At 44.4% G+C, this 22,726-nt stretch overlaps 1 protein-coding gene across 4 annotated transcripts in view; it reads left to right on the forward strand.

Annotated features, from left to right (window-relative positions):
* Window positions 1-22,726, forward strand: part of LOC108415153 — a 103,642-nt gene that overhangs the window by 41,873 nt on the left and 39,043 nt on the right. For 3 of the 4 annotated variants that reach the window (XM_037532756.1, XM_037532758.1, XM_037532759.1), the window contains 2 exons: window positions 38-466; window positions 4,119-4,547. In XM_037532756.1, the coding sequence (XP_037388653.1) occupies window positions 38-466; window positions 4,119-4,547 (858 nt within the window). The remainder of the gene's footprint in view (window positions 1-37; window positions 467-4,118; window positions 4,548-22,726) is intronic. The other variant, XM_037532757.1, reaches the window with a different exon arrangement.

Here is a 22,726-nt window from a genome sequence, read left to right on the forward strand (position 1 = left end):
TTTCTACACTAAGTACCGTTTACTCTTTTTCTTGTAGAATTTCTTTTCAGTCGTACATCAGCAACGGCATCCAGATGTTTCTGTGTTTGTTGATTAAAGCAGCAGAGAGTGAGAGACAGACAGGAGAGAAGACCCTGGAGCTGTTAACATCAGTGTGCACTTACACCTCTTTTCCTTATGGATCCACTCACAGCTCTAAACAGAGAGAGTTTCTACTGGATCTGTTCTCACATGTGAAGAACTATGAGACTCAGACAGGCAGGAATGTTCTTCCAGCATTACAGCCAGTTTACCAGTCGGCTCCTGCAGTCTGGATCATAAACCTCTCAGAGAGAAAGAGCTCCCTCTTCCTAGAAGTGCTGAAACTCCAAACAGTGAAGAAACCAGTAGAGCTGACAGGCTGGCCAGATGAAGAGAGTGAAGTGAGGAGTTTCCTTCAGTGTCTGCCCTACATCTCCCAGCTGAGGTGAGTGTGAGGTCTTTCTGTAATGTCTGTTAAAGATCATCACTGTTGATGTTATGCTGTGAAATATACAGTCATACTCAAAAGTTTTCACACCCCTGATCAAAGTGCATGTTCTATTGTTTTTCTATGTGAAAGTAAGTTAAACATCCTCTACCCAGAACACACTTCTGCACATTTTAATGCACAATTACTGTTTATTACCTGAATTTAAAGTATTAAAAAACATAACAAATGGCCTGTGCAAAGGTTATGACAGATTTAATTTTTCATGTTTTATTACAATATTTTAACCTCAGTAAATATATATAACACTAAAATTAGCATGAAATATCATATCTAAGTTTATTCCCTGAGAAAAATGAAAGTAGAAGCGCTTTTTACATGAGCATGTGCTGTTTGTCCTGATTATAAAACCATATTTCAGCTTTTCAGCTGTTTTTTTCACCAGTGTACTTGAACTTTTACTGAAATAAGGAACTTGTGTAATTCTACCATCTCTAATTACAGTGTGACGCTGTGTTTGGTTGATGTGTTTAGCACTTAATATTGTAATAATTACCCAGTAATGTAATAATTTCAGACATGTAAGAAAAATGTGGCGCTTAATTGAGTCAAAAATGTAATTAGTGCCTAATAATGTAATAGAATGTTATTGTAATAATGTTTTTACCAGTAATGTAATACCTTAATACGGTATTGGGAATGTTTTACCTTCTCAGGTTAATCATTTATAATAACATATTACATTACTGGGAATTTATTATATGGGTGACAGTTTATTTTGAGTCGTGATTTTTAGATGAAAAACACTTAAAAGCCTCTCAGTAATAAATAAACATCATATCAGTGATGTAGCAGCAGTGAAGTGTCTGAATACATTCAGTAGATTATTAAAGTTTTACTGTTATATTTCCAGTTTGGTCATTTTAATACAGAATTACTTTATTGGGAGTTTATTATATTTATGAGTTGACCATATTTTTTAAATGGATGATGTAATACTGTTGTCTGGTGATGTAACACCGTGTTTATTTTCAGTCCACATTCTACAGTTTGTGCATTAGACCTGAGAATATTGTCACTGTACTTTCATCTTGTAGCAGAGTTCAGCTGTTCTGTATCTTCTTAAGAATTCTGCCCTTCATACAGCTTAACATTACTGACCCTACATGCACACTGCCAGGGAAAAGACACTGAGGCAGCCGGAAGTCATTATATTTCAGTAGAGGCAGCGATGCTAATATAAACGCTTCCTGAGGCAGATGTAGGTCAGGATCAAGTATTAATAATAAGAGTTTAATTGTTTAGTCTGTTAAACATTCCTGGACAGCTGGAATATTGAAATACAGAGATAAATTTACAAATCCTGCTTCTGGAAAAGTTGGACCATTCAGTAAAATGCAATAAAACAATGATCTTTTATTTTTATATTAATTAAATATTTTATTTTAATTATTTATTCATTCGTTCTTCTGAACCTTTATTTAACTTAGAAAAGTACAAAGAAATTCCTTTTTAAAATTTTGGTTGACCAACTTGATTGTTTTTATACATATGAACAAAATATGAATTTAATGCCTGCATCATGCTCAACAAAGTTGGGACGGGACAAAATGAATATGAAAAGTTTATAGAATATTCAAATTACACCGTTTTGAAAGATTTCGCTATGAGCAGCTGAACTGGTAACAGGTGAAGGCGTGGTCATTTGGTATAAAAGGAGCTTCCACCAAAGGATCAGTGTTTATAAGCATCGCATTGTGAGGGAACTGTCCACCAGTTTAAAAGAGCATTTCTCCACGTGGCCTCTCGACGCAGATGGCAGCACAGAAAGCTGCCCCCTGAAAATAGAATCAGTGACCATCACCCCTTCATTTTCAGCAGTGAGAACAGTTTATCGAGCGTTAGGAATCAAAGTTTCAATGCCTACTCGAGAAACCCGAAAGCCTCAGCGCCTCAAAGATCCGCCACCATCGCAGCTGCTAAAGGTAGCAGGAAAACGCCTTTGTTACCAGGCCACCTGAAGATACAGCGGCCGTATCAGGAGCGGTCACTGGTGAGCCAACACTGGCTTTTCTTGCTTCCACACAGAACATTGAGCAGGATATAGAAGAAATGAAGGCTACAGTGGAGGATATTGAGGGGAAATTAGCTTGTTGAACTCCCGTATAGACGAGGCTGGAGACGGCTAGAGAGCAGTGCTCACACATCCAGACCAAAAATTTAAGCTGTCCAAGAGGAAATGTGGAAACTGATGGACCAAACTGATGACTGGGATAAGAGAGGGTGACGTTGTAATGTCAGAATTTTGGGTGTACCAGAGTCAAAAGAGGGAGATGATATGATTGTTTCTGCAACGGGAGATTCCAGCAATGCTGAAGCACCAGTTTCCGACCCTGGAGATTCAGCGAACTCACCGAGTTCCCACCGACCCGCCGAGACGTGACCAGAGGGAGCGGAATGGCCGAGGCCTGTCAAGATCAACGTGCTACATGGTCAAGTGAAAGAGCAAATGCTTCAAAGGGCCCAGGAGAAAGGACAGATTCTATGGCAAGGTGCCAGGATTATGTTTTCCTGGACTTCTTCAAACACTTCATGGATCAGAGTGTCATTCAAGCAGATCACGATCGATTTGAGGAGTAAAGATGTGGAATACACACTCCGTTTTCCTGCCACTCTGGAGATCAAACACTACGGAGCACATCACTGATTCAGGAAGATGATCACCAAAGAAGGCTGACTTTAGTATACAATCTACATAGTAAATAAAGAGCTGCTGACTGCTCCCTTTTGCTGTCTGAAGCCTGGTAGCCTGCACTGGTACATGTCAGTGAAGCCTGTATTTATCTACTTATTTATTTATGTATTTATTTATTTTCACTTCTCACTTATTGGAATTAGAAGAGTTTTGGATTTTTCTCAAACAAATCAGGTTGTGATAGTCCTCATCCAGTGCAGGCTGACAAAGACTACACTTAATTACTTTTCCATTTAATACGACAGACGGGGGCTCAATAGACATGAGATGTTGGGTGGAGGGAAAGTCCAGTTTGAGTGATCACCTCAGGTTTTTCAGCTGCAGTGAGCCCATGTTCTGGTTCATGGTTTTGTCTGCCAGTCCTCAGAATCTGACTGGGTTTGTATAGTTTGTTTTTCCCTGGTTTAGGTTTTTGTGTTTGTCATCACAGTGGATCACTTTGCTGATAATATTTATGTTTGTGGTAAATACACGATCTATGAACATCTGGTTACACTATGGCAAACACAACTGATTTAAAATGAACCAGCTGGAACCTTAAGGGACTTAATAACGTCATTAAGAAAAGAAAATCCTGGCGTATTTATAATCATCTTATTTAGGTTGATGCCTAAATAAGAAAGAATCTTTAAAGCTGAGATGCTCATGGGTGGGAAAAGTATTTTCAAGCCCAGAGACCAGAAAAAGCAGAGGGGTTCCTATTTTGATAAATAAGTGAACTCAAGTGTTTTAGTGAAACGGAGGTTCTTTCATAATTTGTCACAACTTTTTTTAGATCTAAATGTTCAGAAAATATTCAGATGCTCAGATGCATGGGTATAAAAGGTGTTTCTGTCGTCGTGTTTTATGATCAATGTTTTCTACACTAAGTACCGTTTACTCTTTTTCTTGTAGAATTTCTTTTCAGTCGTACATCAGCAACGGCATCCAGATGTTTCTGCGTTTGTTTATTAAAGCAGCAGAGAGTGAGAGACAGACAGGAGAGAAGACCCTGGAGCTGTTAACATCAGTGTGCACTTACAGCTCTTTTCCTAATGGATTCACTCACAGCTCTGAACAGAGTGATTTTCTGCTGAATCTGTTCTCACATGTGAAGAACTATGAGACTCAGACAGGCAGGAATGTTCTTCCAGCATTACAGCCAGTTTACCAGTCGGCTCCTGCAGTCTGGATCATAAACCTCTCAGAGAGAAAGAGCTCCCTCTTCCTAGAAGTGCTGAAACTCCAAACAGTGAAGAAACCAGTAGAGCTGACAGGCTGGTCAGATGAAGAGAGTGAAGTGAGGAGTTTCCTTCAGTGTCTGTCCTACATCTCCCAGCTGAGGTGAGTGTGAGGTCTTTCTGTAATGTCTGTTAAAGATCATCACTGTTGATGTTATGCTGTGAAATATACAGTCATACTCAAAAGTTTTCACACCCCTGATCAAAGTGCATGTTTTATTGTTTTTCTATGTGAAAGTAAGTTAAACATCCTCTACCCAGAACACACTTCTGCGCATTTTAATGCACAATTACTGTTTATCACCTGAATTTAAAATATTAAAAAACATAACAAATGGCCTGTGCAAAGGTTATGACAGATTAAATTTTTTATGTTTTACCTGAGAATATTGTCACTGTACTTTCATCTTGTAGCAGAGTTCAGCTGTTCTGTATCTTCTTAAGAATTCTGCCCTTCATACAGCTTAACATTACTGACCCTACATGCACACTGCCAGGGAAAAGACACTGAGGCAGCCGGAAGTCATTATATTTCAGTAGAGGCAGCGATGCTAATATAAACGCTTCCTGAGGCAGATGTAGGTCAGGATCAAGTATTAATAATAAGAGTTTAATTGTTTAGTCTGTTAAACATTCCTGGACAGCTGGAATATTGAAATACAGAGATAAATTTACAAATCCTGCTTCTGGAAAAGTTGGACCATTCAGTAAAATGCAATAAAACAATGATCATTTATTTTTATATTAATTCAATATTTTATTTTCATTATTCATTCATTCGTTCTTCTGAGCCTTTTTTTTTTAGCATTGTTTTATTTGTTGGTTTAAGATATGCATCAAAAACATACACTTGCACACCTACACAGACAAAGAAGCAAATAATAAAACATTAAATAATAATGAAAAAAACAAAATAGACAAAAAAACAGATTTACATTAAAAGTGAAATATTTGAACACCACAAATCAGCGGTTGATAGCATCTTAATCATACAAACAGAGGCACAAAAGGAGGCAGGAGGCAACGGCCCAAGACAAAATTGGAGGCAGTCACTTTTTGAATCTAACTAATTGGAATCTAGATGATCCCAGAGCTCCACATCATCTAGATGTGTTAAGAAGGGTCCCCATGCTTTGTAGTAATTACCTATAGATCCTTTAAGGGTGTAGTTCATTTTTTCTAGTTTCATGAAATACAGCGCATCTTTTATCCAGTGTGTGTGAGAGGGAGGATATGCTTTTTTCCAGTGGGTCAGAATGAGCCGCCTTGCTAAAAGAGTCAGAAACGCTACCAAATTGGATTTGCGTTTAGATAATGTGAGATTAGCTGGAAGAACACCTTGTTGGATACACATGAGGTGCCTTCCTCAGCTACCTTAGCAGGTAGCTGTAGCCTTAGGCCAGGAGCAGATGTCATCAGGTGGTGTCCAACCTTCTCTGGGTGTTTCGGCCCTAACCACGAAACCCTCCAGTTGGTAGGCCAGCAGTGAGTGGCCAGCTCACTGCCCATCTACTCCCGGCTTCCAGCTTTCCTCCTCTCTCTTACTCCAAATCCAGCATGAGGCATGTTCCGCCTCCTCCCCCATCCGGCGAGCTGCTTGCTTTTTACTGTGCTCATCCATTCCTATGGCAGAAAGGAAACTCCATGCAGACCTGGCTGGAAAGCCTCTGCACCCTACCTCCACCGGGAAGACCCATGTCTGCCAGCCTCTATCGCGGCAGTCTTGGGCCAGCTGTTGGTACTTTGCAGCCTTCCTTTCGTGGGCCTCCTCACAGCCCTCCTCCCATGGTACTGTCAATTCAACCAGGATTATCTTCTGGTCCTTGGATGACCACAGCACTATATCAGGGCGGAGGGATGTTTGCACCACTTCCGGAAACTGCAACCTCCTTCCAAGATCCACCCTCATCTCCCAGGAACTTGCAGTGTGGAGAATGCTAGTTCTTTTCTTTTTGGTGGTTTGTGCGGGTCTAACTCCTTCCTTGACAAAGGTGATTGCTCTCTGTGCAGTTGTGTGGGCTGGTCTCTTCTTAACCCTCTCCCGCTCTATGGTATCTGCCAATGAGAGGAGTACTTTGTCGTGGCGCCATCTATACCGCCCCTGGGTTAAGGATGTTTTGCACCCAGACAATATATGGGCCAAGGTCCCCCTCTTGTCGCACAGCTTACAAAGCGGATCCTCTCTTAGACCCCACGTGTGCAGATGTACTGGGGAGGGGAGGGTATCGTAAACCGACCGTAAGAGGAAGGAGATGCGATAGGGCTCCAGGCGCCACAGATCCCTCCATGTGACTTTGCGCCTGGGCAAGTCCCACTTTGTCCAAACATTGCAATAACTGGATAGGGAGCAACAGGCACTTGCAAAATGCCTGAGAGTGAACTGAATATAGAGTTCCAGTATGTCTGTAATAAAGGCCAAGTCCAGAACATGTGATATAGATTAGCCAGGCCTTGATGGCATCTGTCACAGTTGGGGTCAATATTGCTGTAAATTCTAGACAGTCTGGTTTTGGTCCAGTATACCCTATAGAGTTTTGATTGTGTGGTCAGAGGGGTGGAGAGCAAAAATCATTGTATAAAACATATAAAAGATACAACCCCTTTGAGAGTAGAAGGGAGAGATGAGAAAAGTCTATCTAGAGGTGACTGAGGCGGTGGATCTGGAAAGTTAGGGAATTTTTTCTTAACAAAGTCACGGATCTGAAAGTAGCGAAAGAGATGAGAACGAGGTAGTTTATATGTATCAGAGAGTTCCAAAAACACCTTCGATATACAAGTTGGTGACAGATTTAAGACCATGGTCATGTCAGATCTTAAAGGCTCGGTCTTGTAAAGAGGGGGGGAATAGTGGGTTTGCACAGAGTGGTGTAAAAAGTGGGAGTGACTGTCTGCCAAAATGACTCCTGAACTGTGCCCAAATCTTAATTGTAGACCTGACAGTAATACTGCTACAATTTGATTTAGATAGCTGTATTGTGGGGATTAAAAGAGAAGCTGAAGAGGTGGGAGCTAAGGAGGAAGATTCAAGAGATAACCAGGCAGGCACAGAGGCAGAGTCATCTAAGTGCAGCCAGTAAGCAATAGGTTGGAAGTTAGCAGCCCAGTAATAGAAAAGGAAGTTAGGTAGCACCATACCCCCTAAGGGTTTAGGTTTTTGCAAAGCCAATTTACGAAGCCTGGGGACCTTCCTATTCCAGATAAACTCTGCAACTATATTGTCAAGGTTATTAAAAAAAGATTTGGTGATGAAAATTGGAATGCATTGGAAAAGGTACAAAAATCTAGGGAGTATATTCATTTTGATAACATTAATGCGCCCTGCTGGTGATAGGGGTAGCAATGTCCAACGTTGGAGGTCTTGTTTTGTACGTGAAAAAAGAGGGAGGAAATGATATCTGAACAGTTTTTCAAACTTATTTGTGATAAATACCCCTAGATAGGTAAAGCCACGGTAAGAGATCCTGAAGGGCAGCCCAGACATGGTGGAATGACAACCTGTAGGAGTTATAGGAAAAAGTTCACTTTTTTCCAAGTTCAATTTATAACCTGATATTTTCCTGAAGTCATCCAGGATTGCCAGGACAGAAGACAGAGACTGAATAGGATTAGACATATATAATAACAGGTCATCTGCAAAGAGCGAAACCGCTCCTAAAGATGCACATAAACTGTTGGTCCATTCGTAGTGCTACAGCGAGTGGTTCAATTGCAATTAAAAAAAAGCTGTGGGGAAAGAGGGCACCCTTGTCTGGTACCTCTATAGAGAGGGAAGTGGTCTGAATAATTATTATTTGTTCGAACAGATGCCAATGGTGATGAGTACAACAAATGAATCCAAGATAGAAAGTTCTTGCCAAAAGCAAATCTGCATAGAGCTTCAAAAAGGTAGCTCCACTCGATCCTGTCAAAAGCCTTCTCTGCGTCTAATGAAATCACATTTTCTGAAAGGGGTGAGGATGGGGGGTTATATATGATATTGAGAAGCCTCCGTATATTAGAGAAGGCCTGTCTATTTTTAACAAAGCCTGTCTGGTCAGGGCAAATAATAGAAGGGAGAACAGAGTCTATCCTCAATGCTAATACTTTGGCTAACAATTTGACATCAGTGTTAAGCAAAGATATGGGGCAATAAGAGCCACAGCACATAGGACATTTTTTTTAAGGATAAGCGTTATGGTGGCCTGACGTAACGTGTATGGTAACTGATCTGAGGCCAGGGCTGCATTGAGCATTTTAAGAAGAAGAGGTACAATCTTACAAGAAAATTTTCTATAAAAGTCTATTGGGAATCCATCTGGCCCAGGGCATTTCCCACTCTGCATGGCAGTTATAGCTGTAGTAAGTTCTTCAGATGTTAATGGTCTTTCCAGTAGATCTTGCTGTTCTGAATCGAGAGTGGGTAAATGTAATGTATCAAAAAATGAGTTCAACTGAGCTGAGTCAGTGACTGTATCAGATTCATATAATGTTGAGTAAAATTTTTTAAATTCTGTATTAATCTTAGAAGAGTCTTATAAGTGTCTGGTTTTGGAGAAGTTGAGTGTTTGTTATCTAGATCCTTAATAAGAGCTGATAGCTCAGAGAGTCGCAATAAACGCTGCTTTCTTTTATATGCACTGTATGAGATTATTTGCCCCATTAAATATGCTTTCATGGTTTCCCAGATGAGTAAGGGCGAGGCCTCAGGTGTAACGTTAGTGTCAGCAAAAAAATCTATCTGAGATGACAGGTATTGCACAAACTCCTCATCCGACAAGAGGAGAGAGTTGAAATGCCAGGGAGCTCGAGACACAGGTGTATCTAGCAAAGAGATGCTTAAATTGACTGGTGCGTGATCTGAGATTGTGATGCTGGCATATGAGCAGGAACGAACAGAGGGAGTGCAGAAGGAGTATTCTCTTTCGTTGGGGTTTAAAAGGCGCCATGGATCTAACAGTGCATACTGTTCAAGAAATGCTTTAATAATCTTGCCAGATTTGGATAAAGGGACTGCAGTTAAGGAGGAGCGATCGAGTACTGGATCCAAACAACAGTTAAAGTCGCCACCTAAGATGAGACAATGCGAGTCCAAATCTGGCAGTGAGAACAGAAAAAAAGCGTCGTTGTCCCAATTAGGACCATACACATTAGCCAGAATTAGTGAGGTATTATGGATTTGCCCCAAAACAATTATATTGTTTCAGAAATTGTTTTAGTGGCTGTGAATGGCACTGATTTGTGAATCAGAATAACTGCCCCCCTGGATCTCCCACCTAAGCTTGAGTGATACATTTGTCCTACCCATCCCCTAGAAAGTTTACGATGATCAGTAGCAGTAAGATGTGTTTCTTGGAGAAAAGCTATTTTGCTATCCAACTGCTTTAAATGACTGAGAACTTTGTTTAATTCTACTGATGCATTCAAACCTTTTACATTCCAACTTGTAAATGTTAGCGAACCTCCAGAATCATGTGGCCTATTATGGCTAGCCATAATCACTTTCCAGCGACAGCATTAGAATAATAAGACCTTTTCTGCCTCCTGCACATCCAACACAAACATGATAAACCACCAAATACAGTACACAGTAAAAAGAAAAAGAACAACAAACAGTAAGAGTTTTTACCCCAAATGCACTTCCCCAAAATAAGTGCATAACACCCTTTGTTACACTAAACTTCTAACGAACACTTACAACCTATCACTCGGGGTCAAGTGAAATAGTGTGAGAGAGCATACCAAATACGCAATTCACTGCAAATAAACTCCAACCCAGTAGTGGGCATTTTCCATAAGAACAGAGCATTAAAAGAACATAACATTAACAAAAATGTTAGCAGTGAACATTTATAAACATCACGGACACTAAAAGATGCAGAAAACCAAATATTATTGTGCTTACTTAACTAAACTAGAATTAAAGATGAGCAGCAACTCAGTGTGTTGCTAAAGACTACTAGAGAATGTTCGATATAGCCTACCAGCTGCTGTAAAGGAGGCTGTCCCAGTCAAGAGACAGTCTTACAGTTTATCCATTTCGACATAACATGGTAGATCCACTTAGACCCGGAACCAAACCCAGGTTCAGTCGTTACTTTGAGGGAGAAAGTAGCCTTTTTCCATCGGAGAGCGTTACTCGCAACTGCGCTGGGTAAAACATGCCATACTTTACTCCGGGGATGTTTCGAAGCAGTGGCTTTACTCCCGCAAACGCAGCGCGCTTCTTGGAGACTGCCGTGGTGAAATCAGGGAATATGGAAACCCTCTTTTCCTGGTAACATAGTGGCCCAAGGCGAGCAGCTTGCTGCAAAATTCGTTCTCTCGTCTGGAAATAGTGAAGTCTAACCACAAATGGACGAGGGGGCTCCTCATCCTTGGGTTTAGCTCGTAGCGTGCGGTGTGCTCTGTCAATCAGGGGCGGTTCGTCGAGCTGAAGCAACTCTCTGAGCAGTTCGGAGACGAACTCAGCCACCCAGTTACCTTCCAGGCCCTCTGGTATATTGACCAGGCGTATGTTGTTCCTCCGCGACCTGGATTCTAGGTCCTCACATTTATCTTGAAGGCTTGTAACTAAGTCCGTCAGTCTGTTGACTCTGACTTACAGCTCTGGTATGGTATCACCGCTAAAACCGGCGGCTTTCTCCAGCTCCACCAGCTGGACGCCATGCCCGTCTGAGACTGCTTGCAACGAAGCGACGCTGGTCCTTTTCTTCACGAACAGCAGAGATTTCGGCCTTCAGATTTGTCGCCACTGCGTCGATTTTTGTACAAATGTCCTCCTTGAGGGTGGAAATGGCGTCCGTAAATGCCCCAAGGCTCAGCTGCTCGTGGTCTGAGCAAGCCGTCATTTCAGGGTTATTGGTCTCGGACGGGGATTTCCCTCTTCGCAGTCGAGTAGTCGATTTTCGCACAAATTGGCTGGGTTTTAAACGGAGTAGTAGTTGCTTAGAAGTAGCAGAGGTTTACTGTACAGTCCGTTTTAGAAAAAAATACAGAGGCATGCCAGTTTAAACAAAAAAAGTCACGACTGCCTGGACCTACACACAAATGCAGCCAGTGCGCTCCATGTCCCTTCTGAACCTTTATTTACCCTGCAGAAGTAAAAAGAAATTCCTTTTTAAAGTTTTGGTTGACCATCTTGATTGTTTTTATTAATATAAACAAAATATGAATTTAATGCCTGCATCATGCTCAACAAAGTTGGGATGGGACAAAATGAATATGAAAAGTTTATAGAATATTCAAATTACACCGTTTTGAAAGATTTCGCTATGAGCAGCTGAACTGGTAACAGGTGAAGGCGTGGTCCTTTGGTATAAAAGGAGCTTCCACAGAAAGCTGCCCCCTGAAAATAGAATCAGTGACCATCACCCCTTCATTTTCAGCAGTGAGAATAGTTTATCGAGCGTTAGGAATCAAAGTTTCAATGCCTACTCGAGAAACCCGAAAGCCTCAGCGCCTCAAAGATCCGCCACCATCGCAGCTGCTAAAGGTAGCAGGAAAACGCCTTTGTTACCAGGCCACCTGAAGATACAGCGGCCGTATCAGGAGCGGTCACTGGTGAGCCAGCACTGGCTTTTCTTGCTTCCACACAGAACATTGAGCAGGATACAGAAGAAATGAAGGCTACAGTGGAGGATATTGAGGGTGTGGTGGAAATCGTGACAAAAAATGAATTTGAGCCTCTGAGTCTTTATCAAAGTGAGTAACAGGTTTATTAAAAAGCCAACATGACAAAAAATGGATTCTCTCTCCCTTTCCTATATCTTTCCTAGCTGTGTGTTGTGCTTCTTTTACCCTTCTGTCATTCCCCCGCCCTTACGTTCCTTTCATGGCAGTAAGCATTAGTCAGCATTATTCTCAATTGTACACCATTCTCTTACATGTTTATCTTATACGACCTGTTTACAGCGAGCAGCCAAGCAAAACATCCAGAATCGACCCGTAGCCTTGTGGCTAGGCGCCACTGCCTTGCCGCCTCTATCTTCACACTCTGCTTCTGTTCTCATAGCGAGGTCACTTCCACTTATCTCCTGAGAGGCAAAACAATCCCGCTACCTCTCGGCCACTGTGACATTTAGAATAATCCTTAGGCATAATAACTCAAAAGGCATATTTCAACACTATTAAATACATTTCCACGACATTTCCCCCTTTGATTCTAAATCAACCGCTAAACTTTACTTACCCTCATTAAACAATTGTTGCAAGTTCAAAGAATCAGAAGAAGGGTGATTTTCATCATCCTCAAAGTCCATCTGTAACATATGATATTGAGCAGTAAAGGAGCGGGCAATCATGGCAGAAATGCAATTAGAGATGCAGGGAGCAATACATATCACAAGAAGTAGCACACATATAAATGGTATTAACATAGTAACAATCCAGTGTCCCCATGGGCCCATCAGAGATGTCAGCCAGCTAAACCAGGAGTCATCTGCGATTGGTGGAGGCTGAATGCTAGCTCGCATGTGAGCAATGAGATCAGACATATTTCTATAATAATCTGGGAGTGAGAAACAACATGAGGTATTCAATACCTTACAGACCCCCAGACCCCGTACAGTAGGTCGTGAGAGAGTGGTCAAGCAACTGGTTATCAAGTGGGGGTGGACCTATTCCCGTGTTGGGAGGCCTGCCAAACACTATCTCAAATGCACTTAGGCACGTTCTCGTTTGTGGTCTGGTTCTACTCTGCCAAAGGACCAGAGGGAGACATTTGACCCAGTTATGGCCTGTTTGTTGTGTCATTTTTAATGGTCCCATTAGCCCTCTCTATTGAGGGGTGGTAGCTGCAATGTTTTCTCATATCTATTCCTAGATACTTGGTCAGGCTATTCAAGCCTGTGTATACAAAGGGTTTACCATTATAACTTGAAACATGTTGTGGCAGGCCCCGTCTGGGAATTATTTCCTTGAGGAATGCTTTGGCCACTGCTTCGCCATCCTGGGTACCTGTGGGAAAAGCCTCAACCCATTTGCTGAACATGCATGAACAGACCAGGAGGAACCTTTACCCTTCTGCTGGAGTTAATTCAACAAAATAAATTTGCCAATGTTGGAACGGTTCTGTCGCTGGGGGGTGACCCACAGATGGTTGTGACAGAGGTTGTGTGTGTCTGTGTGTTTTGTGCACATACTAAGCATGCTGAACAAAAATTTTGGGTGAGTGTGGAGAGTCCAGGTGCATACCAGTGTCTTGCTATCATATACATTATCCCCCCCTTTGCTCATGTGACTCCTCCCATGAGCAATAGCAATTAACCCTTTCATGTATGCTTTAGGGAGACATGGTCTGTTCGTAGAATTGTGTACCCATACCTTATTTTGTTTAACACACCCTGATTTGGACCATTGAGCCCGCTCTGCCGGGGTAGCAGAGGACTGGATGTCTTGCAGTGTAGGTTCCTCTTGGTCTGTTACAGGAAGCTGTGTGGCGGCGATCGGATCTGTGCAGGCAGTATGTTTTGCCACATGGTCTGCAAAAGCATTTCCCTTACTGACAGGGTCATCTGCTGAAGTGTGTGCTGCACATTTGACTACTGCATTTTGTGATGGTAGCAATAAAGCAAAAAGTAATTCATTAATGAATTTGTCATGTTTTATTTTAGTGCCAGAGCTTGTCAGAAAGTTCATTTGTTTCCACATGTAACCGAAGTCATGTGCCACGCCCCACGCATATCTGGAGTCCGTCCAGACCGTGAGCGTTTTGCCTTCTGCGAGTTCACAGCCTTTAGTTAACGCAATAAGCTCTGAAGCTAGTGCTGAATATGAGCTAGGAAGGCTCTGTGTGTGCAAAAAATCTGTAGCAGAGACCACAGCATATGCAACCCGATTTATTCCCATTTCATCTTTGCTGGCTGAACCATCAACAAATAGTTCTAACTCTGCGTCTTTGAGATCTACTCTGGGTGTGCATGCATGGAGCAGTAGTAGCTGGCAATCATGTGGCTCTCCATCTTCTGGAGTAGGCAGAAGTGAGGCTGGGTTTAGAGCGGTGCAATGTTGCACCGTAACATTAGGCAGGTCCAGCAAAGCTGTATGGTAACGCAACCATCTTTGTGCGGAGAGGTGTGCAACCCTTTGGTCTTGCAAGATGTTATGCACTGAGTGTGGATCCTTGAGAGTGAAGGGGGCGTGCACAACTATGTCTCTAGAGGCTACTAGAGCCTTTTCTGCTGCTGCCACTGCTCTAAGGCAAACTGGTAGGCCCTGAGCTACAGGGTCCAATTTGCAGGAGAAATACGCCACTGGGCGTAACTTATCCCCATGTTTTTGTGTGAGGACTGACGTCATATAGATTCCTTTCACATCCACCATTTGTACAAAGGGTTTTGTTGGATCAGGTATACCCAAAGCAGGCATGTTTTGCAAAGCTATCTTGAGCTGTGTGAAAGCTTCCTCAGCCTGCTCAGTCCACTGCAGGCGTGTGGTATTCGTGCTTTTTGTTGGAATGATTTCCCTCAGGGGCCCCTCTTTCTCAGCATAAGATGGAATGAAAGTGTGACAATATGAGCACATACCAAGGAAAGACAACAGTTGTTTCTTAGTCATTGGTTTGGGAGTTTGGCAAATCGCCTGTATTCTGTCTGCTGCCATTCGCTTTTGGCCTGCGGTGATAATGTGGCCCAGAAAGGTGACCTCTGGCTTGCAATATTGCAATTTGTTTTTGCTGGCTTTGTGCCCATTGTTGGCTAGATGCTGCAGCAACTGCTGGGTGGCCTGTTTGCAGAGCTCCCGTGAGGGGGCGCTCAGGAGCAAATCATCCACATACTGAACCAGCACCACCTCTTCGGGTAGTGTTAGTGAAGCCAGGCTATCTCTCAAGGCCACATTATAGATGGTAGGTGATTCGCAATACCCCTGACAAAGACGTGTAAATGTGTATGCCTTGCCTTCAAATGAGAATGCAAACCAGAATCTGCTGTCAGGGTGCACTGGCACACTGAAAAACGCATTGGCCAGGTCCACTACTGTGTAGTGGGTGTGGTCAGTGGGTATTTGGGACAAAATGGTGTGGGGGTTTGGAACCTCTAGGGCTCTGGTTTGGACTGCTGCATTTACTGCTTGCAGATCTTGAACAAACCTCCACTCATCCCAGCCGGGTTTCTTTACTGGGAAGATTGGTGTTCTTACTGGTGAGTCTGGACATGGAACTTGGACATGGAACATGGAATTACCCCTGTCTGGAGCAGTGCTTGAAATACAGGCTTAATGCACTCAACTGCCTCAGGCTTCAAAGGATACTGGGCCTGCCTGGGTCTGTATGCTGATTTGGGAGTGATCACAACTGGTTCACAGTCTCTAATTAGTCCCACATCATATTTACTGGACGCCCACAGTTGAGGAAAAGGGCACTTCCACGTTTTCGTGGAGGTGCTGTACTGTACATTAGGGCACTCTGTGTCAATCCAATCGTTAGCCTTGGCCACCCTCAAAGCCCATGGTCCAAAGTCTCGCCATGGGAGGGTGTGTTTAAATCTGGCTAGGGAGATGTGTGGGTACGAATTACCTACTGTGAACAGTTCGCTCTGAGCTTTTGCCAGTGAAACTAGGGCGGCCACCATTTTGTCGCTCCATATGAGTGCTGCAGTGGCAAGGGATTCTGTCATTGGTTTAAAAAAACTGTTTCTCATAATCATGATCTGGGCCTCGACTGATGTGTGAGGTGCAATGCACATCTTGAGTTTTCCATTGCAAAGATCCTGAAACTGTTTGTTGGTCTTTTGACAGAAAATGTTTAACAGTTTCCCCTTGTTCATCACCACAGCACCATATGTAAGCGTATTCAGGGACACCTGATGCTAATTGAACCATGCATGGTTGTTCTAGAAAATCTATGGCTAGTCCCTCTGGTGAGCTAATCAAAGTGCATCCCAATTTACACATTAGATCCCTAGCTAACAGATTTACCGGGCAGACGAAAGATATTAAGAAACATTGCGAAAACATTTTGCCATTTAGAGAGCACTGGGGAGGCACAGACACTTTCTCTCTAACCACTTCTCCCCCACTCCTATTAATGCTTGAAATTTTCCCTGCTGTGTGTCACAATGAAGGTCATTTGTTCTAATCACTGAATGGCCTGCCCCACTATCTACCAAAAGTTCTAAATTCTTCCCTTGTAACGTCCATCCATCCATCCATCCATCATCTTACGCTTCTCCGGGGTTCGGGTCGCGGGGGCAGCATCCTGAGCAATGAAGCCCAGACCTCCCTTTCCCCAGCCACTTCCACTAGCTCCCTGGGAGGGATTCCGAGGCGCTCCCAGGCCAGCTGGGCGATATAGTCACGCCAGCGTGTCCTGGGTCTTCCCCGGGGTCTCCTCCCCGGTGGACTTGCCTGTGACACCTCCCAAGGGAGGCGTCCAGGAGGCATCCTAACAAGATGCCCGAACCACCTCAACTGGCTCCTCTCGACGTGAAGAAGCAGCGGCTCTACTCCGAGTCCCTCTCGGATGACCGAACTTCTCACCCTATCTCTAAGGGAGAGTCCAGCCACCCTGCGGAGGAAACTCATTTCAGCCGCTTGTATTCGCGATCTCGTTCTTTCGGTCATTACCCAAAGCTCATGACCATAGGTGAGGGTGGGAACATAGATCGACCAGTAAATCGAGAGCCTTGCCTTATGGCTCAGCTCTTTCTTTACCACAACAGACCGGTAAAGAGCCCGCATCACTGCTGACCCAGCACCAATCCGCCTGTCAATCTCCCGCTCCCTTGTACCATCACTCGTGAACAAGACCCCGAGATACTTAAACTCCTCCACTTGAGGCAAGAGCTCATCCCCGACCCAGAGAGGGCTCTCCACCCTTTCCCGCGTGAGAACCATGGCCTCGGATTTGGAGGTACTGATCCTCATCCCGGCCGCTTCACACTCGGCTGCAAACCGATCCAGTGAAAGCTGAAGTTCACGGCCTGATGTCCCCAATAGGACCACATCATCTGCGAACAGCAGCGATGTGACCCTGAGGTCACCAAACCGGACACCCTCCATCCCCTGACTGCGCCTAGAAATTCTATCCATAAAAATTATGAATAGAATCGGTGACAAAGGGCAGCCCTGACGGAGTCCAACTCTCACTGGGAAAAAGTCTGACTTACTGCCGGCCATGCAAACCAAGCTCCTGCTTTGTTTGTACAGGGCCTGAATGGCTCGTAGCAAAGAGCCATGTACCCCGTACTCCCGAAGCACCTCCCACAGAATACCCCGGGGAACACAGTCGAATGCCTTCTCCAAATCCACAAAGCACATGTGGACTGGTTGGGCAAACTCCCATGAACCCTCGAGAATCCTGGAGAGGGTAAAGAGTTGGTCCAGTGTTCCACGACCAGGGCGGAACCCGCACTGCTCCTCCTGGATCTGAGGTTCGACTATAAGCCGGACTCTCTTCTCCAGTACCCTTGCATAGACCTTACCAGGGAGGCTGAGGAGTGTGATTCCCCTGTAGTTGGAACACACCCTCCGGTCCCCCTTTTTAAAAAGAGGCACCACCACCCCAGTCTGCCAATCAAGTGGCACCACCCCCGATGTCCACGCAATGTTGAAAAGGCGTGTCAGCCAAGACAGCCCCACAACATCCAGAGCCTTGAGGAACTCGGGACGGATCTCATCCACCCCTGCAGCCCTGCCGCCAAGGAGCTTTTTAACTACCTTAGCGACTTCGGCCTCAGTAATGGACAAGCCTATTCCCGTGTCCCCAGACTCTGCCTCCTCACTGGAGAACGTGTCGGTGGGATTGAGAAGGTCCTCAAAGTATTCCTTCCACCGCCCAATGACGTCTTCAGTCGAAGTCAGCAGCACACCATCTCCACTATATACAGTGCTAGTGGCACACTGCTTTCCCCTTCTGAGTCGCCTGACGGTTTGCCAGAATCTTTTTGGAGCCGACTTAAAGTCACTTTCCAAGGCCTCACCGAACTCTTCCCACACCCGGGTTTTTGCCTTGGCAACGACTGAAGCCGCAGATCGCTTGGCCTGTCGATACCTGCCAGCTGCCTCTGGTGTCCTACAGGCCAACCATGTCCGGTAGGACTCCTTCTTCAGCTTGACGGCATCTCTCACCTGGGGTGTCCACCACCGGGTTCGAGGATTACCGCCCCGACAGGCACCAACTACCTTGCGACCACAGCTACAGTCAGCCGCTTCCACAATGGAGGAGCGGAACATGGCCCATTCTGAGTCAATGTCCCCCACCTCCCCCGATATCTGGTCAAAGTTCTGACGGAGGTGTGAGTTGAAGATCAATCTGACAGGTTCTTCTGCCAGACGTTCCCAGCAAACCCTCACTATACGTTTGGGTTTGCCTGGTCTGACTGGCATCTTCCCCCACCACCTGATCCAACTCACCACCAGGTGGTGATCAGTTGACAGCTCAGCTCCTCTCTTTACCCGAGTGTCCAGTACACATGGCCGCAAGTCCGCTGACACGACTACAAAGTCAATCATTGAACTGCGGCCTAGGGTGTCCTGGTGCCATGTGCACTTATGGACATCCTTGTGTTCAAACATGGTGTTCGTTATGGACAAACTGTGGTTTGCACAGAAGTCCAAAAACTGAACACCACTCGGGTTCAGATCAGAGAATCCCTTGTACCGTTAACGTTATTTTTGGCATGTTTAAAGGGCATGTTGTCAGCTGCTGCACTAATGAAAAATAGGGAGAAGAAGATGGCACTTCCCTTTTTGGTGTGTCAGTGGATCCCGCCTCGCCATCCTGCCCCTCCGCCGCCTGTCACTTCTCTTGAGTGGGCTGTCCTGGACAGTCTCTGGCGAAATGTCCAAGTTGGCCGCAGTTATAGCACCGATTCACCCATCTGATCCACACTTGGTTGGAAGGCTGGCCCATTGCCAGCGAATCCTCTCCCTCTGCCTCGTCCTCGACCCTTCCCCTGCCCTCTCCCTTGGCCTCCTTGGCGTGGAGCTCTGGTGGGGAGGGCTGCAACTTGCTGCACCATCGTCAACATTGCTTGATCCTCGTTTTTTTTTTTTTTGGCTATTTTAATGGTAGTGTTGGTAGGGTGCCGTGTTCACTAAAACTTGCATTTGTAGTGAAATGAAGTTTTGAGTGTCATAGATTTTAGCATGATTTGTCTTTGGTCACATGATTTTTTTTTTTTTTTATTGAAATTGAAATAGTGGTTCAGTTTATAGACCTGGATATACTCAGCAAAACAGAACAACCATTTCCGGTATTACGATTATTAGCATTGTGTGTTTATTTAATTTATTTTAAATTGTCAGCTGAACTTGGTGTCAATTTTTTTTTTTTTCTGTATACCAAACCTACGTGTGTGTATGTGTGTGTGTAAATTGCTACAGAGCTCCCCTTTGCTCTAGGATAAACCAAGGGGTGGCGTAGTTGGGCTTACACCTTATAGAGGCGACCGCCACATTTTGGTGTAGTCGGCAGGACAAGCTTATTTGGTTATTTGATGATTAGTTTGGCTGACAATTTTTTTTTCTTTGTGAGCAGAGCAACATACCTTTTTAGTGTGTAAGTAATAGAAAACAGCAGCTAGCTTGTTGCTGCGGAGGACCCAATCTGTCTCAGACATGGAGGACGAACTACAGAGACTGCGAGAACAAGTGGAGCGGCTATGGGCAGGAAATAAAAGACCTTCCACAGCACAAAATATAGGTACTGGGGACAGTGATATGCGACTAGTACAACAAGAGCTGCCATTTTACCTTCGAAGAGAACGGAGGTGCCCCAAGTTTTCTTGGTCAATGGGGACTCTTGCCCTTGAAGAATGGATTGAGGAAGTCCAAAGCTGTATGAGGTCATGGTACATGTCTGATGTTAATAAAGCAATGTTTTTATATGACCATTTAGAGGGGGAAGCTTGCAATGAGATTAAGTACAGACCTGTAGCCACTAGAGAGAGCCACATTGAAATTTTCACTGCTTTTACGTAAAGTGTATGGGTTTAACAGATCCTATGTCTATTGGCAACATTTTTTTGATAAACAAAAAGAGGGTGAAACCTTATTTGAATTTTCACATGCTTTAATGGAACTTATGGAGAGGGTTAAACAGTGCAACAGTGGTTCCCTTGCTGATTCTGATATGATTTCTTTTTTTGATTCTGATATGTTTTAAGAGATCAATTTTGTGAAAATGTGCGAGACTATGCTTTGCGCAGGGAGCTCAAGAGGTTGGTGCGAGCAAATGGGTGACTCTCGCTGTTGGATGTACGAATGGAAGCCATCAGATGGCTGGAGGAGGATCAGCCAGGCCGTAGTGGGTGTTGACGTAAGTGGTATGTAACAGCGAACAAGAGTTTACCTCACAGTGTGATGCTATAGTTTCACACTCTGCTGAATTCACTGAACTAAAAGACATAGTCTTGAAACAACAAGCCAACTTGTTACCTTCTAGTAGTAATCCTCAGGTTGCTTTAGCTAGAGTGGGCCGGTTCAAACGCACTCCTGATGGCCAGCCGGTTTGTCTTAAGTGTGATAGACCTGGTCACATAGCCCGTTATTGCCAAGCTGACCCTCCTCCTTCCAATAGTAGGCCTAGTCCATCGATGCCTACTACCAGTTCTGTTAGGCAGGGAGAAAACTAGAAATTCCGAGCGTGCAGAGCCACACGCTGGGAGGTGAGGTGTCCGGCTCAGGTCCTTCTCATTCATCTTACAAGCAGTTGGTAGGTAGTTGCCCAGTTTTATCTGTTTCTATGGGTGGAGTAATAGTGTCATGTTTAATTGATACTGGTTCTATGGTGACTACCTTAACTGAGGGTTTTTTTCATTGAGCATTTTTCGCATTTACAACGGAAGGACTGTAAGTGGCTGGGTCTTAAAGCAGCAAATGGGTTAGATATACCATACACGGGTTATATCGAGTTGGCTATAGAAGTCTTGGGACATCACATTCCGGGGAGGGGGATATTGATTGTTAAGGACCCAGAGCACCCTGTTTTGAGAGGCCGTAAGTTGGTTACACCAGGTCTGTTGGGAATGAATGTACTAGCAGCTTGTTATCAGGTCCTGTTTGAGCAGCATGGTTCGGTGCTTTTCCATTCCTCTTCAGTACAATCGGCGGCCCTGGCAGTTCGGCGTTGAGACTTGTGGAAAAGATTGAAACACTTTCTAATTCCCTTTCTCCATTTAAGGTGAAAGTGCAAGGGAGGAATCCCATTCAGATCAGTGCTGGCACTCTTTCTATGGTCCCTGTTACATGCCCTCAGCTGGAGCCTTTAGAGTTTGGTGATGGACAACTTCTAAAGGTTTGCTTGGGTCCCCAGCCCTTGTTTCAGCTAAAAAGGGTTTGCTGAACAGTGACTTCTACAGCAATGGCATTGTCTGTGTCTATTAGTCCATCTTGGGATGACTGTTTGACTCATGTCTGTCCAGGAGATAATTCCTATTGTCTTGGTAACTAAAAAGGATAGATGTGTAGACTATCGTCAGCAAAATGCCAAGACTCGCCTTGATGCATACCCCCTTCCCAGAATCGAAGGGGGCAAAGTGATTTTCGACTCTGGATTTGGCAAGTGGGTATAACCAAGACTGCTTTCTGCACACTGTTTTGATTGTTCGAATTCAAACGTATGCCGTTTGGGCTTTCGAAGGCCCCAGGTACTTTTCAGCGCCTGATGGAGCGAATGTTTGGTGATCAATGCTACCAGTCCATTCTATTATATCTTGATGACATGATTGTGTTTTCTTCCCATGTGCAGCAGCATCTTGAGCAACTGGAAAAGGTGATCTCTCGACTTCAGAAACAGGGACTTAAGCTCAAACTGTCCAAGTGCCACTTATTTCGGCGGCAAGTGAACTACCTGGGCCACGTGTTATCAAGTGAAAGGGTGGCCACGGACCCAGCCAAGATAGAGGTGGTAAAAGAGTGGAAATGACCGTCTCACCTAGTGGAGTTGCATTTCGTGTCAGGGTTTTCCAAGCTGGCTGCTCCCTTACACCAGTTGGTAGGGAAGCTTGGAGGCACTCGTCAACAGGGAAAGACTCGGCCTGTTTTGCTTGCTGCCTCTTGGGATGAGGCGTGCAAGCGGGCATTTCAGTCTTTGAAAGACCGGCTGACGTCTGCTCCAGTCCTGGCCTATGCTGACTTCAGTAAGCCTTTCATTGTAGAGGTGGATGCCAGCCATGGGGGATTAGGAGCAGTACTGTCACAGGAGCAAGAAGGCAAGGTGCGCCCAGTTGCTTTCGCTAGCCAGGGACTGAGACCAACAGAACGAAACATGGAAACCTACAGCTCCATGTAACTGGAACTTCTGGCTGTGAAATGGGCTGTGACTGAAGTTCAGAGAATATTTGCTTGGAGCTTAGTTCATCATTC

The sequence above is a fragment of the Pygocentrus nattereri genome, chromosome 22 (assembly GCF_015220715.1).
Source record: "Pygocentrus nattereri isolate fPygNat1 chromosome 22, fPygNat1.pri, whole genome shotgun sequence".
In the NCBI taxonomy this organism is placed as follows: domain Eukaryota; kingdom Metazoa; phylum Chordata; class Actinopteri; order Characiformes; family Serrasalmidae; genus Pygocentrus; species Pygocentrus nattereri.